The following is a 16405-nucleotide window of genomic DNA, read 5'->3' as shown; positions in this document are numbered from 1 at the left end:
GAGTTGTTTCTGGAAAAGGCCTTCACAGCTCCAAGACATGGCAATACACTACAAATCTATAACTCACCAGTTCATGCTGACTGATCTCAAAGCCAGGGCAAATCTGGATAACCAGTTTCCCATGGGAAGTCATATAAGCCAGTACGGAAAATTACTGCTGAGTTGGTGGAGTTGGTGTCCTTGAAATCAGGCAGGCACAATAATGGGAGGAAATCCTGTCTGTTACTTTGTGGCCTTCTTCATTCTACAGACAACAGATGTGTTCCAGAAAATTGAGGTAACCTGGAAAAGCTGAATGCACCCAAGGGACATTATAGAGAAAAGACTATTTCCACTGTAGTCTATGGCTTTTCCTCTTTTACAGGTCTTCAACAAGGACTTAGGAAGGCTGACAAAAAGAGGCCAGGGTTCATAAATATGGTAGCCAGGATGTCTTGCCTGACTTCATCTTTAAAGAAGGAAAGCCTAAGCCATTTCATCCTGTACTGGTAAAAACCTGAGCCTCTTGCCCGAACCACAGGGACAGCATGCCATGTGACAGACCACAGTTGAAGCTGTGGTAAGGGTCTTTTCCATAGCCTCATTTATCCGAGTTTCAGGGATGTCTGCCAGCTATTCCAAGATCTTCTCCTCTAGGAAGGGCTTAAATCTGGACATGAAGGAAAACACTTAAGAGACCCAAGTTACAATATGGCAAAGGAAAATCTGACCAACCTGAACTTATCTCAAACGAAGGAAAGAATAAACTATACCACCCAGTGCGGGCAAATATCTGAGCCTGTAACCCAAGTAACAGAGTCATCATAGTAAAAACTATGGCAGACTATGACATATCATTACTGAAGCTGTGGTTAAGGATGTTTTCCACAGCCATGTTTATTTCATTCTTAGGGATGTCTGCCAGTTATTCCAAGGATTAATCACTAGGAATGACACGGACTTGTAGAAAGGGAAACATTTAAGAGACCTGAGTTCTGCAGTAGCAAAAGGAAACCATTTGCTTTGATTTCCCTTTTCAAAATCTTATAATCCTTACCAGCCAGTAAACTTCAAAGGTATTATGGTTTCTGGAGCACAGCATTTTATGGAAACGTTACTGAAGTCATGAAATTTAATGGGATCAAAAGGACTTGACTATAGATGCTTTCAACATACAAAAGTAACATCCTTTAGAAGAGGCGCCATGAAGACTTACAGATGACAAAATTTTCCTGATTCCTTCTTCCTGATTAATGATTAAGGCAATTATGGAGTGAAGATAGTGAAGCCACATGCCAGTCCACTATGGAGATCTTAATCTTAAGCATTTTCTCAAGGGGGAATATGGAGGGAGCTGTAGGGAGAGGAGATCTTGCTGTTGTTGTCTGCCTTCCAGATAAGAATTTCTGGATTGTCAAAGCTTCCTTCCCAGGAAGGGGGAAAGCATGGGAGCTGACAGCAATACATTATAATATGGGACAAGGTCATAAGAGAAAAATTCAGTAGCCAAGTACTCTGACAGTAGGAGTCAGGGATGTACAGAGGTGGGGTTGAACTGCAGTGTCGTGACCACTGGTGATGCCCACAGAGAAGACTTATAGTATCAAGGTCTCATGTGATCTGCGGCAAAGAAGGTATTAAAAATAGCATTGAGTGCATGTGTGGATCCTGAAGAAGTGTCCCACGGTAGACCATACAGAACTTCCTCTGATGGGGACAATGGGAACAATAGCCACATGTAGGCTTGAAGATCCCTGTGTCCCTAGGTGATAAAGGTGTAGAACTGTGGTAACATTTGTGAGCAGCTTGGGGAGTAGTTTCAGGTGCTGACCCCAGGAATGTCACTGCCTATGATCTTGAAACCATCAACAGATAAATGAGGTAGACTGTGTGGCCTCAGCTGAGAGTGATGGAATCATAACAGTGGTCTGTGTATTGTCTGTCCTCATATCTCATCTGTCTGGCCACCTCACATCTTGTCCCTTCCATGGCCATGGACTGGACAGATTACAGTAGCCGACTAAATGGTGGTTGTAGTGTGTCCCAATGAAACACAGCACAGGCCACTTTTGCATTACATTTTCTCAGCAGCAACAGCAACACCCTGTCTATGTAATCCATGTCACTATAAAGGTGTTGCAAGCCACAAAGTACATTCACAACCTACACAATGCTGCTATTATCTGCTACCTATACCTAGACCACTGACCTGTAGAATCCTTTGATTTATGCTGAGTGTTGTGTTGAGATTAGGAATTTATCATGAGTCATGGTGGTGCCGCTAAACTGTGTAGGCAGGGAACCCATAAGGAGCCCAGGAATGGCTCACACTCACTGGAGATGCTGTGGGTTTGGCCTGAACCTCCACAGGTGCCTGCACTGTTGCTGATGTGGGGGATTCTTCCCATGGTAATGTCACTGTATCAACAGATTCTGCCATGAGAATCTTGCCATTATCATCTGCTACAGGAGACCTCCTCACATCTGGCATAGGCTAGCCCATTGGTCTGGTCCCTTCAGCAGTAAAATCTGTGAAAACAATGAACAAGAAACTTTTGGAAGCTCTGAGACATATGCCTGCAACCCACCATGCTAAATATAGTGGGAGCCAACTGTATATGTGCATAGCAAATGGGAACATAAATATCTTTATATGTCCACTGTTGTAGCTGAGAAGCACCTGGAAGGGGAGGTAACCTCAAGGTCTTTAGCAAATCAGTTCCCTCACATATGCAGTGATCTGTACCGTACAAATGTGTACTGGGTAGTACTAACCTAGTATATCACCTATTGATACTCGGGTGTTTGTTGCTAGGCCAGCTCCCACATCCAACCCATCCTTAGGTATGCGGTTCCACTCTCTAAGACAGAACATCAGAAACTCCTCCATCTCCAGGAGATGTTTCCATCTTGGTACTCTAACCACTTTGATGTACATAACCTTGGCAATGTCCCAAGACTGTACTATGCAAGGAGTATTATATAGCTTAACCTCTACCACACCTGCTGCAGAGATTTATTATGGCCATTCACAGTGTTTGCATACAAACTATTCTCTGTTACACATGGTCCCAATACATTTTGTTTGTAGTACCTTTCCCCACAATGATCATGCCATGCATATGGAGGGAGCGCAGTGACATATCGTTCTCCTGGTGTGCACATTTTTCTACCTGCTGCCTCTCTCAGGTGACCATAGCAAGTCGTGTACACCTATAGGTTAGGTTACACATGTCAATGAATGGGTATATAAGGCACTCTGTGGAGTCACTGACTCTCTTACTGCCATCATGCAGGTGGTTAGCATGCCCTTGTACTTCTGTGCACAAATCTCTCCACATATACATTCTGCAGTTATGGCCATAAGTTTTCTACATCTTTTCCTGTAACTGCATATTTGGTTCGATGTTGAGTTATGCACACCCTGCTAACCTATGTATCATGTGCATATAGTTACCCTTCTGCTCCTCAGGTGGTCTTGTGTAGTGAAAATGGCTTCCTCAGGTGCTGCAAATTGCAGGGTACGCCAGAAAGAGAAAGATTTTTTTTCCTGCAGATAGACTTTTATGAGCAGCCCATATGGGATGTACAATTAGGTTTACTATTACATTCCAGAAACTGCTTTAGTTGACTGGTCAAAGACTCGACTGGGAATGATGAAGCCATACTGTCAAATAGGCAGCAAACTCAAAATGGAATAGACGACTTCCGGAGTTCGATGAATTCAACATAGCAGGAGGTGACATCACTCACCCATGCTATGCAGCTTACAGTACCATGACCTTCCACAGTCAACAGTACGTGTATTTTACTATTTTGCAGCGGGGAAACCCCCCCTGCACCCCCACTCTCCCTGCAAATTATATATACCAATTCCGAGATCGCACTACAGTGAGGAAATGGATTAATTCCCTGTTCCTCACTGAATTCTGAACTCCATACACAATGCTCAACTCAGAAAATCGAACTTCACTACACATTCACTGTAATGTAGTTGATGTTTTCTGGTTTGGCATTCTGCCCATTTGAAAACTGCCTTTCGACCACATGCCAGTTGACAGAAACAGTTTCAAGAATGTAATAGTAAACCGTATAATTATCACCTGTGCAAGGTGGATGCCTGGCATAAACCTATCAGGATGGCGAGGTAATACCACTGGTTACCTCCCATTCTGGTGAGCAATACATAAATGGTAAAATGACCTGCAGAAGCACTATCTAGAGTTCTTTTAGCAATGAGAGGCAGTCGTTAGGAGGAGCGATTGCCTGACAATTACTGCAATTTTTCCTCCTATTATACCATTACCTGCTGTATTAGTGTACTGGTGTGTGCTTACTTTCTTTGACAGTGACTAAAGAGCAAAAGATGAATACAGCAAGATGTCACAGGAGGCAGGGTGACTCCCATGGCAGTGGGATGCACGTCACATTCGAAACCCCAAAGTGTAACTGTCACTATATGTGTGTGTAATAATATGCTCTCCTTTTTTCAACCTTCTGTAGGTCTCAGTGTGGTGCGTACTGTGGAGCAGCATAAGCCTCTGGCACTGACCTAAAGGCAACTGCCAAATCTGTCTATCAGCAAGAGGATGAAAGTGACATGGTGGGACTGCTGATAGCCTCCATGGTTACTTCCTGAAAAGCACAGGCTCCTCTTCTGACACTGGCCCAAAGGGGGCTCCAATTATCTTCTCATGTCAGCTGTGGAGGTTGGTGTCACCTGAGCTAATCTAACAGCTGGATGCCTAACATATCTTGGTGCAGCACCTCTTAGTGAGATTGGTTGAGTTGTATGACAGACAGGATACAACTATCAGGCCACCAGCGGCACAGTCTGCCCATAAAATTAGTCACGGAAGTAACTGCATGGCCCGTGCCATATCCCTATCCAATGTGCATCATTTCCTGCCTGCTGTTTACAGTCCAACCCGTCCCATCACCAACTGTTCCCCACTGTCTGTCTATACCCAACCACTGCTCTCTCCACACCTTTTGCATGTATAATGTCCTTCTCTGACTTTGCCTGATTTCTGTTTGTCTGCCCTTACTACCTTCCATTCTTAAACTATCTTTTCCCCACCCATTCCTCTCTATCTACTCCAGCAATCCTGCTTCATATATTGAAAATGAGTCTCTCTACTACACCAAAAGGATTGCTCTTCCTCATCACGCCTGTTATACCTTATGGTTACTTTTTTTTCTTGCTGCTTGTTATATCCCCCTTTTCTCCTCATTTCAATGAAGAGTTGGATTGGCAATTTGTTATGCTCACCCTCTCTCTGCCAGCTTAAGTGGCAGCTATACAGCAGCTTGTTGTATGAGTGGACATGCATGTACAGCACCACTGTAGCCTGCGTTGATAACAATGTCAGCCACATCAATTATGCACCCATTGGTTGCATTACTCCACTGTGCCAGCTTAGCACCCACTTCCCCATAAAGTGAAAATTTTTATTTTACTATATCATTTACTTGGTATCTCAGTGCTGTGCTGGTCCTTGGACATATTTGATTAGCTTTGCACACACTATCTATTACTGCACAGATGTGCACCACCTCTCTAAAATTCCCATCAAAACACCTCACTTAATTTGCTCTGTCAATTATTCAGTAACACAGGTTGTCATTACCTTTATTATAGCTGAGGTTACGGTGAATTGCATAAGACTGACAGAAATAATTTGAGTTTGCTGTCATTTTCTTATAATTACTGGAAATAACTCAACTTTACAAACATCTATAAATGAGAAGAACCACAGTGGAAGATATTCACCAGATGAGTTGTATGATGCTGTGGTTATCACTGGTTAGTTTCAGTTTTTAAGACTTCTTGAGGGATGTGCACTGAATGTCCAAGGACTATTATTATGATCCTCAGAACCGTAAATGTTTATGCACAATTACAGAAACCATAAAGCAGTTCTGAAAGTATGAAGCCACCCCTCAATAAAAATGCTTTAAAGATATACAAATCAGACTTACAATCCTACTTTATTTTTGCAGGAATTGCAATTTAATTTTTGGTGTGTCAGGGCTCACACTAGCAGGTCTCACACTTCTGTCAGAGAACCACTTTTGAGCATATGCATAGTGGTATGAACAGAATACTCTGTTCACATAAGGAATCACAGTGGCTTTTAACAGCAAGACAAATCAGTTATTTTTCAATTGAAGATCAGTACTAAAGCACTAAATAGAACGCCACCATATAAACTATTATATGAAGATTTAATGCAAACCAGACCCATCACAGATCACATGAGAGAGCAGAATGCTATGGTAAACATCAGAAGAATGCTTAAGATCTCCAGTACATAATACAATGAGCATGGTAATGCAAAACTGTTCTGATACGATACATTTTCTCTACATATGGGATTAAGCAGCATTCTGCTACAGTATAAATAATTCTCTCTGTGATCATGCTATAACCAAAGTATCAAAATGAATTGCTTCATCACCTTTACCAATTTCTCATGTGTTGCATGAAGGTGTAGTTGCAGATATATAAGCGGTTAGCATGGCACTTAACTATGCCTGTGTCTCATAACTGGGAGACATAACAAAACAGGTCCATACTCATGCACCTAGAACCTAGCATACGTAAAAGTGAATCATGAGTGTGCAAAGAACACTGTTGCTACCAGTTAAAGGAAAGCATCCTATGTCCATAAGAGTACAGTAACAATCTCAGTCCACTGAACAGCTGTCATCACGTGGCTGAGGTTGCTGGGTCACAAGCTTTCTGTTATCAAACAATAAGCATAGTACAGTCAAGTATGAGACAATGCAGTGACATCAGAGGCTGGCAATACCAGCTGGGGATGTTACTACAGATCTGTCAACCTAGTAAAGTACACTGATTATGACTAATATCAATATTCCTCCACCACGTCTCAGTTGTCACTTTAAATATTATGTATCACACATCTGGCAATAAAAATGCAACTTATCTATTGCCATAATACAAACACTGCAGCACTGTAGCCTATATTTACTAATTAGTCCATTTTTGTGTACACCACCTAAGTTACGAGAAGTACCATTAAACAGAAATATGTATGTTTACTTTTTCATTCATGCTTCCAGCTGTCTCAGATTGTGAAAACGTAAACCAGAGTCATTCTGACACAAAAAGACAATGGGACTGCATTAATGTCAGCATTTGTCAGTACTGATTCCCTTTCAGTGAAACATTTGCTTAACCTTTAAGAAGCAAACAGCAACCTTTATCTAAATACGAAGAGCCATATTAATCAGAAACGCTCAAAAGTGGTAAAACAAAATAAAATCAAAACCACTGCAAAACAAAAATGAAGTACTTAATAAACTATACATACAAAACCTTATTTCCACATGTAGCTGACCCAAGAATATGCTTTTCTGTTAAAGAGATGTGACTTACCTCACAGTAAAATCATATGAGCAAGAAGCAAATATTGTTGCATGAAATGGGGAGAACTGAAAAAGAAAAATACACAAATTAAGAAGCTGCCTTAGCAAGCAATTCCTATAACCTACATTGTATGTGCATACACATATGTGTGTGTGTGTATATATGTACATATGTATATACATATATATATATAAATATATATATATATATATATATATATATATATAAATATATATATATATATATATATGTGTGTGTGTGTGTGTACACAAATTTCATAAATAATTATATATATATATATATATATATATATATATATATATATATATATACACACACACACATGTATGTATGCATATGGTTATATACATACACACACACACAAATATACAGATTAATTTATTGCATAAGAATTTAAATAACTTCAGCCATTCAGCACTCCTCGCATGTTTTCAAACTGAACTGACAGAAAAATTACAATTTCACAGAGTAGAAACATAACCTCAAGACACTTCTATTTCTAAAATACTTTTAAAAAAGGACTGCCAAGGTAAAAAACTTAAGAGGGTTAAAATCAGAGAACAGTGGAGCAGTAGATGATAAACATATATGAGGCACAACAATGCAAATTGTCTATGGGGATACACAAGTAGTTAACCCTATGAAAGAATCGGCTTAATGGTTTGAAATGGCACAAAACTACATACGATTAAAAATATTTCTACAAATGACACTTCAGGTTTTCAAGACACTAAAACTGTCTCTAAATCACATAAAGATGGTACACTGAATACTGACTGACTCTGGGAAACACACATCACCAGCCCTGTTTCACATGATTGCCTTGCAGATCATCCCGCAGAAGCAAGATTATCCTATTAGTATTTTAAGAAACTTCTACTGAACTGTACAGTTCCAATTTGTTTTAGAACAAAACTCACTTCTACTGTGCTGTAAGTACATAGATTATTTGCAACAGTGTTCATGGAGCTAAACCAAATACTTACTGAATACAGGCTTCTGCATCCTGAAATACTGTGGGTTTGTCATCTTTTAGGACTCCATGCATTTACAGTTTCTGATTCAGCAATCACTGCATTTTTCATATACCTATTTCTGATACAGAAGTACATGGAATGATCAGCTCACAAGGACAATTAACTTCAGCTAGACCAACATGCCACCACAGGCTGAAAAGAAATGTCAGAATACAGTCTTGGTTAATATCTGTCTTCCTGGGGATTATATCAGGGTGCAGAAATCCCAACAAGCAACTACCACTACAAGCACTGGAAGACATGGACTGATGTAGACTTCATCAAGGAGGTTTACATGGGTGACCCTAAGTCACTGCTCATTTATGCTTACATAAACTGGTACAGCAGCATCCACTGGTGAGAACAGTAAGCCACAAATTCTTACTTTATTTCACCTCTCTGCTGTCAAAGTTGTTTTTCCCTGCTTTAAGCGAGCAATGCTGCATTTTTGCCACTGACAGTACTATGTTTTTTTTAAGCTGTTTGTTATTAGCCCCCTAGCATTTCTGCTACCCAAATTAGTCATAATGCCCTTTTGTAGTTGCACCTCAATTTTTCATATGAAAGCTCTGCTGCTATACTAGTCTTCAAGGGAGCTAGGTAATTACAGGTTGTTAGTGGCATGGCTGGCCACCTGGCAGTGTGAACTTTGGCTCTAGGTGATGGTCATTGTTGATGTGACATCCTATGTACAAAATGGAAAATATGGGGTTGATGCTGATGCAGAATTTTGTCCAACTGGATTGACAGTAGAGCTGTCACCAAGCAAACTAGTTAGTGGTCCTTCATAGAGCTCTCTGCATCCTGACTGTTTCACTCATACATATGAGGAGTACAAGACACCATAGTTATTTATCTGACAATGGTTAACACAGTAAGTCAAGCTATACTGACAAGGGTTATGCCTACCTGATAACTGTACCTGGAACTGTATGGGCACTCATGGCATCAGTCATTCTGCATGCCTCTGTTCTCTTAAACAAACATTAGAAGCATGGCTTCTCTGCTGAGCACTAATTATTTAATCTTGCTTCAGGGCACTGACGGATATGCCAAGGTTTACCTCTTGAATGCCACAAGGTGAAATGGGCTTGGAGTACCAAGGATGATTCTGTTATAAACAGATTTAGAAGATGTTGCTTCTTACATGCTGCCTGTATCAGTAACATATGAACCGCCTCTACACACATGCACACACATACACACACAGTAAAGTTCTATTGTGCATGACCTTGTTCAAATTTTGGTTCATTAGTTTTTGGGCATTCTGTACATCTAGCTAGCTAATTCATTCTTGTACATTCATCTGATTCTGACTACCAGGTTCATATATTTACAACTGACTCTGTGATGCCAGCTAAGCTTTGAAACTTTCGATGACACTGTGCTAACAGGGGACAGTATCATGTTTCCATTAATACTGGAGTTAAATCATGAGTACATGATGTAGTTGACTAAACAGGTAAATACTGATTTTAATAATGCAAACAGAGCAAAAATCCAATCAAGATTTTGAAAGATCAGCTTTAAGAAAAGAGAAAACACAGATGTGTTTTCTTCCTACAAGAAACTCCATCCTTAGCACTAAGTATATGCATTAGCAAAGATCATACACAATCTGAAGTCACTTTCTACCCACAACGGATAGAAGCTATTGGTGATAGTGTTGGTGTACTCAGGTGAGCAGAAGTCTAACTTAATGACAGATCACAGAAGCATTCAGCGAGGTTAGTAGAAATCAATGACTACCAGAAAGACCACACTGCAGCTCATCCTAGACTCCACTTGTCACTGTGGTCTGCCCTGCCATAACCTCATTCTCTGAAGTTAATGCACCTTACTGAATGCATTAAATGTTAAAAGGGTATGTTTCCTATGAAAATAATAAAGATAGTTACAGTGCCTGCTCAGATAACAAACTTGCACTCAAGTAACACAAGTCACCGGAACTACCAGGTTCATCTTCAAATCATCCAAGTCCCATATACATGGTTTATCATTTCACCACAACAGCAATTCAGAAAAAGTGCATGTTGCCGGAAATTAGTGTCTAATTAATGTGACTTCCACTCTGCATACATGCTTGAGGCCTTCCATTTATCAGCTGTGGACATTTAATACTCCCCCTCTTTATCTGCCACTTAGGAAAAAAGAAGACAAGTGTCTGTGGGATGGGAAAAGTAGCAGCAAAAAAGGAAATAGATGTCACACAATCAAACCAGATGACCTAAAGGTAAGCAAGTAATATGAGAAAATAATAAAGAACATGTAAAAGAAGCAGTAAAACGAAAGATGGAAACACAACGAAAGACTATTAATAAAGAAATAAGAGTAATCTGTAGACTGATATCACCGTTTATCAAAATTTATTGTTTACACACTTAGCGCTTTCACCCAGCCAGTCCGTGGATTTCATCAGAGTAAAAAACATTTAAAAACCTTGTTCAATTTTATATAATTCGAATCTCTCTTCAACCAATCACATGTCTACTTTAATTAAATTGTGATTCGAAATCAATAAATACTTTTCCTATTACTTTGGTTACCTTAATTCATTTAATTAAATTGAATTCGATTAAATTAAATTAACAACACAACGCCGCACTTATAATACAAACCAATAATGTTTCTCAGAAACAAATGCACATGTAAAAATAATACTTCTGTTTAAAAACTTCCTGTGTATGAACTTCATATACACCAAACCTGATTCATGAATATAACCTAGTATATAGTTAATAATAAATTACACAATATTCCATAAAATGTATCTATTTAAAATATTTAAAATATATCTGTTTAAAATATATAATACTAAAACTTCTCATTCTAACAATAAATGTATTCAATCATGTTTTTAACTTGTACAGTTCTTCATATATATAAATACATAAAATATGAATATTAAATATTAAATAAATTAGAATAAAAATGTTTTGTATGTATTTGATAATAGTATTATCTATTGTAATTAGTATACATGTATTCTTTGTTCTGTTTATTTGTTGTAAAATATATATGTTAAATACAATATGATTTGTTCTTTAAAATACTAGAAATGGAAATATGTTCATTTATACCAGGCATATTACTGGCATTAAGCCTGAGTTGCCGTAAACATGCCTTTGTTTCCAATAAATTATTCACGTCTCCTTCCTTGTTAATATTCTCCGGAATCCTATCAATTACAAAAAATATAAACCTTTTGAAATCCAGGCATTTTGTACTGTATAAGTATAAGGAACTTGTTACCTTCTTGTTTTTAATATCTCTATTATGTTCCATTATATGCTCTTTTAATTTCCTTATTGTTTTACCTACATAGTAGGTAGGACATGATAAACACGTTGCTAAATATACTACCATCTTAGTGTTACAATTAGCATGACCCGGACATCTTATAGATATGTTAAAATTTTGCACCATTACATAGGGACCATCATTAATAAATTTGCAGGTTCTACATAAACCACATTTTTTCATTTTTGAATACTTGTATTGTCGGTCGCTCTCAAAATATTCTTTTAAATTTTCCCCCCTACTAAATACAATACTGGGACTATTACCTATAATGTTCGTAATCTCCAATTTATTATTGAATACCTTTTCCCATGTTTCTTTAACCGTATTAATAATTATACTTATGTTAATATTAAATGGTAATATTAATGCTCCTGTTCTACTCGTTTTGTTAGTTCTTTCACTTATCTTTGTTGAACTTCCATACCTCAAAATAGGTTTAAAATTGTCTTTCCTTTTAGCCTCAACTTCATTTTTTATTTCAGTTAATAGCAATTTTGGGTAACCTCTGTCTAAGAACATATCAATCGGTTTGTCTATCTCATTTTTGTAAACCATCTCGTTACTTATGATCCTAGACAGTCTTACCATTTGTCCCTTCACTAAGTTCCTTTTTTGGAAGTACGGTTGACAACTGTTAAAATGCAAAAACTAGTTAGAATAGTTTCTTCCTGTATATATTTGACTCTATATTTTCGTCTTTTCTCTGCAGGAAGTTTCACCTCCAAATTCCAGTACGAACGCTAGAGACGGTGTAAAAACTAGTGGCCAGTGGATTCCAGATATAAAAGAAGTACTTTCAGCTCCTAAATTTGTTATTCCAACCCGCAACAATGTTCGAGATATGGGATGTTTAAACCAACAACTGCAGGACTCTGAAAAGACTTTGAGAAAGTTTAAGACACTCCAAATGGACAACGTTTATCTTGAGAGGTCATTGGAGCTAAAACAGGTGCCCAAAGGACTTTGTATGTTTAAATAACCGTTTGGGTTTGAACATAACAGTGAGTTGTTAAATGAACTTATGGACATTTTTGACAATACAGGTATGGAATTGATGAGATTAATTATTAAGAATAATAATTTAAAACTTGCCAGGTTGAATGAAATATTGATTACTTTAGACAACAGTATAAGAAATGATTTATTGTTTGAATATAACAAACATCGATTTGACAATGTTATAATGGACATGGATAGATTTGTTAATAAGGGATTAGATATAAAAAACAGTAAATTACATAGAGACACTCGGGACTACACAAACAAAAAGGCTTATGCACATTTTATGGAATATAAGCATTACAAAACAATGACACATAACAACACAGGTGCAAATGACCACATTATTGAAGGTGACGACATGACACAGCAAACAGAGGATCAAAACCAAATAAGGGGACAAACCAATAAGGAAAACATAGACCAAGCTTTTTTAGAGGAACCATATGTAAGGAGGTCAGAGCGTACAAGGGATCGTTACCAGGGTCAACACCTACAACAGTACCAAAGGAGACACAAAACCAATTCACACTATTGAATGAACAGGTTGATATATCATTAGACAAAGTTGTTAGAACTTTGAGAAGGAAATGAACACATTGTCTGACATTGATATAACACAGAATGAGTATGCAGAGAAAGAGAAGGAATCATATGACAACAGTATGTATAATGATTTATTTTTTTCTAAATGTGTTGAAAATATTGAATTTCTGGATGTGATGGACAGCAGTGATATTAATCAAGAATTTAGCTGTGCAATAATAAAAGAAGGTGGATTTACAGTATATAATTATACGGATATAAATCTTTGTCATAATTGTGTGTCACTTTTCAAGAAAGGATTTAGTTACGTTCCCAATTTTAAACTTGATATTGGGAAAGTTATGGTTAACTTAAGACTGTATACAAGATTATTAAACTTAAAAATGTTCTTTTCAAAAAGTGTCAACAACAAAAACATTGAGGTGGATACAAAAAATATTACTTTAAAGAGAACAAGTACTTTTATTCCACCTCAAAATTCAGTGATTTACTTATTTGAGATGCTGTGTGATATGCAGATCAGGAGGGTGTTAAGGGGACGGTGTGAATACAAGGACAATTTAACAACAGCCGAAAGCTTTTGTTTAAATGAATTGACAACATCTGATAAGTATAGAATAATGAAACCTGACAAAGGAGGTGGTGTAGTGGTGATGACAAAAGTGGATTATCAGAACAAAATGTTGGATATGTTAGGAAACAATGATATATATGAAAGAGTTTCAAGATATGAAATGGTAAAAGCATACACTAAAATTGATTGGCAACTGTATGAAAACCTGATTGAAGGTGTGATAAGCAAAGAGGAATATAACTATTTACTAGTGGAACATCCAATCACACCTTCGATTTTTGGTATACCAAAAATCCACAAAAACACGAACAACCCCCCCTTTAGACCAATGGTTTCAGCAAAATGTTCTAAATTTGAAGCTATGGCACATTATACAGATGTGAATTGCAAAGAAGTTGTAAAGAAACTACCTCATATTCTAAGGGACTCCTGGCATTGCTTGGAAGTCGTGAAGGAACATTTGTCGAATATTAATAAGGACACCATTATGGTCACAATTGATATAGTCAATTTATTTTTAGTGATACCACATGATCTTGGCCTGAAAATGTTTAAGGCAAGTTTAGAGACCTATAGTGATTTACATACGGTCAAGCGAAGATTGTTAATAGAAATGATGGAAATGGTATTAACTAACAATTATTTCCAATTAGAGGGTGAATTCTTTAGGCAATGTTCAGGTGTGGCCATGGGAGCAAAATGTGCACCTATTTACGCTAACTTAGTTTTAGCAAATTGGGAGACACAGAAAATATTTAAAAGCAGCTTCTGGTCTAAAATTACACTATACCTTAGGTTTTTAGATGACATAATAATTTTTTGGAAGAGAAAAGAAGAAGAGGTTTTGGAATTTGTGTCATTTCTGGAGAATACCACTTCTTTCTTAAGATTTACGTTTAACATTCACAAAGACAGCTGTGAATATTTGGATATTCAGTTGCAGAGAAAAGAAGAAAATATAGAGTCAAATATATACAGGAAGAAAACCTATTCTAACTCGTTTTTGCATTTTAACAGTTGTTACCCGTACTTCCAAAAAAGGAACTTAGTGAAGGGACAAATGGTAAGACTGTCTAGGATCATAAGTAACGAGATGGTTTACAAAAATGAGACAGACAAACTGATTGATATGTTCTTAGACAGAGGTTACCCAAAATTGCTATTAACTGAAATAAAAAATGAAGTTGAGGCTAAAAGGAAAGACAATTTTAAACCTATTTTGAGGTATGGAAGTTCAACAAAGATAAGTGAAAGAACTAACAAAACGAGTAGAACAGGAGCATTAATATTACCATTTAATATTAACATAAGTATAATTATTAATATGGTTAAAGAAACATGGGAAAAGGTATTCAATAATAAATTGGAGATTACGAACATTATAGGTAATAGTCCCAGTATTGTATTTAGTAGGGGGGAAAAATTTAAAAGAATATTTTGAGAGTGACCGACAATACAAGAATTCAAAAATGAAAAAATGTGGTTTATGTAGAACCTACAAATTTATTAATGATGGTCCCTATGTAATGGTGCAAAATTTTAACAGATCTATAAGATGTCCGGGTCATGCTAATTGTAACACTAAGATGGTAGTATATTTAGCAACGTGTTTATCATGTCCTGCCTACTATGTAGGTAGAACAATAAGGAAATTAAAAGAGCGTATAATGGAACATAATAGAGATATTAAAAACAAGAAGGTAACAAGTTCCTTATACTTACACAGTACAAAATGCCTGGATTTCAAAGGTTTATATTTTTTATAATTGATAGGATTCCGGAGAATATTAACAAGGAAGGAGACGTGAATAATTTATTGGAAACAAAGGAATGTTTATGGCAACTCAGGCTTAATGCCAGTAATATGCCTGGTATAAATGAACATATTTCCATTTCTAGTATTTTAAAGAACAAATCATATTGTATTTAACATATATATTTTACAACAAATAAACAAAACAAAGAATACATGTATACTAATTACAATAGATAATACTATTATCAAATACATACAAAACATTTTTATTCTAATTTATTTAATATTCATATTTTATGTATTTATATATATGAAGAACTGTACAAGTTAGAAACGTGATTGAATACATTTATTGTTAGAATGAAAAGTTTTAGTATTATATATTTTAAACAGATATATTTTAAATATTTTAAATAGATACATTTTATGGAATATTGTGTTATTTATTATTAACTATATACTAGGTTATATTCATGAATCAGGTTTGGTGTATATGAAGTTCATACACAGGAAGTTTTTAAACAGAAGTATTATTTTTACATGTGCATTTGTTTCTGAGAAACATTATTGGTTTGTATTATAAGTGAGGCGTTGTGTTGTTAATTTAATTTAATCTAATTCAATTTAATTAAATGAATTAAGGTAACCAAAGTAATAGGAAAAGTATTTATTGATTTCGAATCACAATTTAATTAAAGTAGACATGTGATTGGTTGAAGAGAGATTCGAATTATATAAAATTGAACAAGGTTTTTAAATGTTTTTTACTCTGATGAAACCCACGGACTGGCTGGGTGAAAGCGCTAAGTGTGTAA

At 36.6% G+C, this 16405-nt stretch overlaps 1 protein-coding gene across 2 annotated transcripts in view; it reads right to left on the bottom strand.

Moving 5' to 3' along the window:
* PEX7 (peroxisomal biogenesis factor 7) overlaps positions 1–16405 on the bottom strand; it is a 1759991-nt gene that overhangs the window by 902144 nt on the left and 841442 nt on the right. For both annotated transcript variants that reach the window (XM_044076447.1, XM_044076438.1), the window contains exon 8: positions 7385–7440. In XM_044076447.1, the coding sequence (XP_043932382.1) occupies positions 7385–7440 (56 nt within the window). The remainder of the gene's footprint in view (positions 1–7384; positions 7441–16405) is intronic.

The sequence above is a fragment of the Protopterus annectens genome, chromosome 1.part1 (assembly GCF_019279795.1).
Source record: "Protopterus annectens isolate FY-2018-M chromosome 1.part1, PAN1.0, whole genome shotgun sequence".
Taxonomy (NCBI): Eukaryota; Metazoa; Chordata; order Ceratodontiformes; family Protopteridae; genus Protopterus; species Protopterus annectens.
Note: the sequence above shows the minus strand (reverse complement) of the source record. Positions and strands in the feature narration are given on the sequence as shown.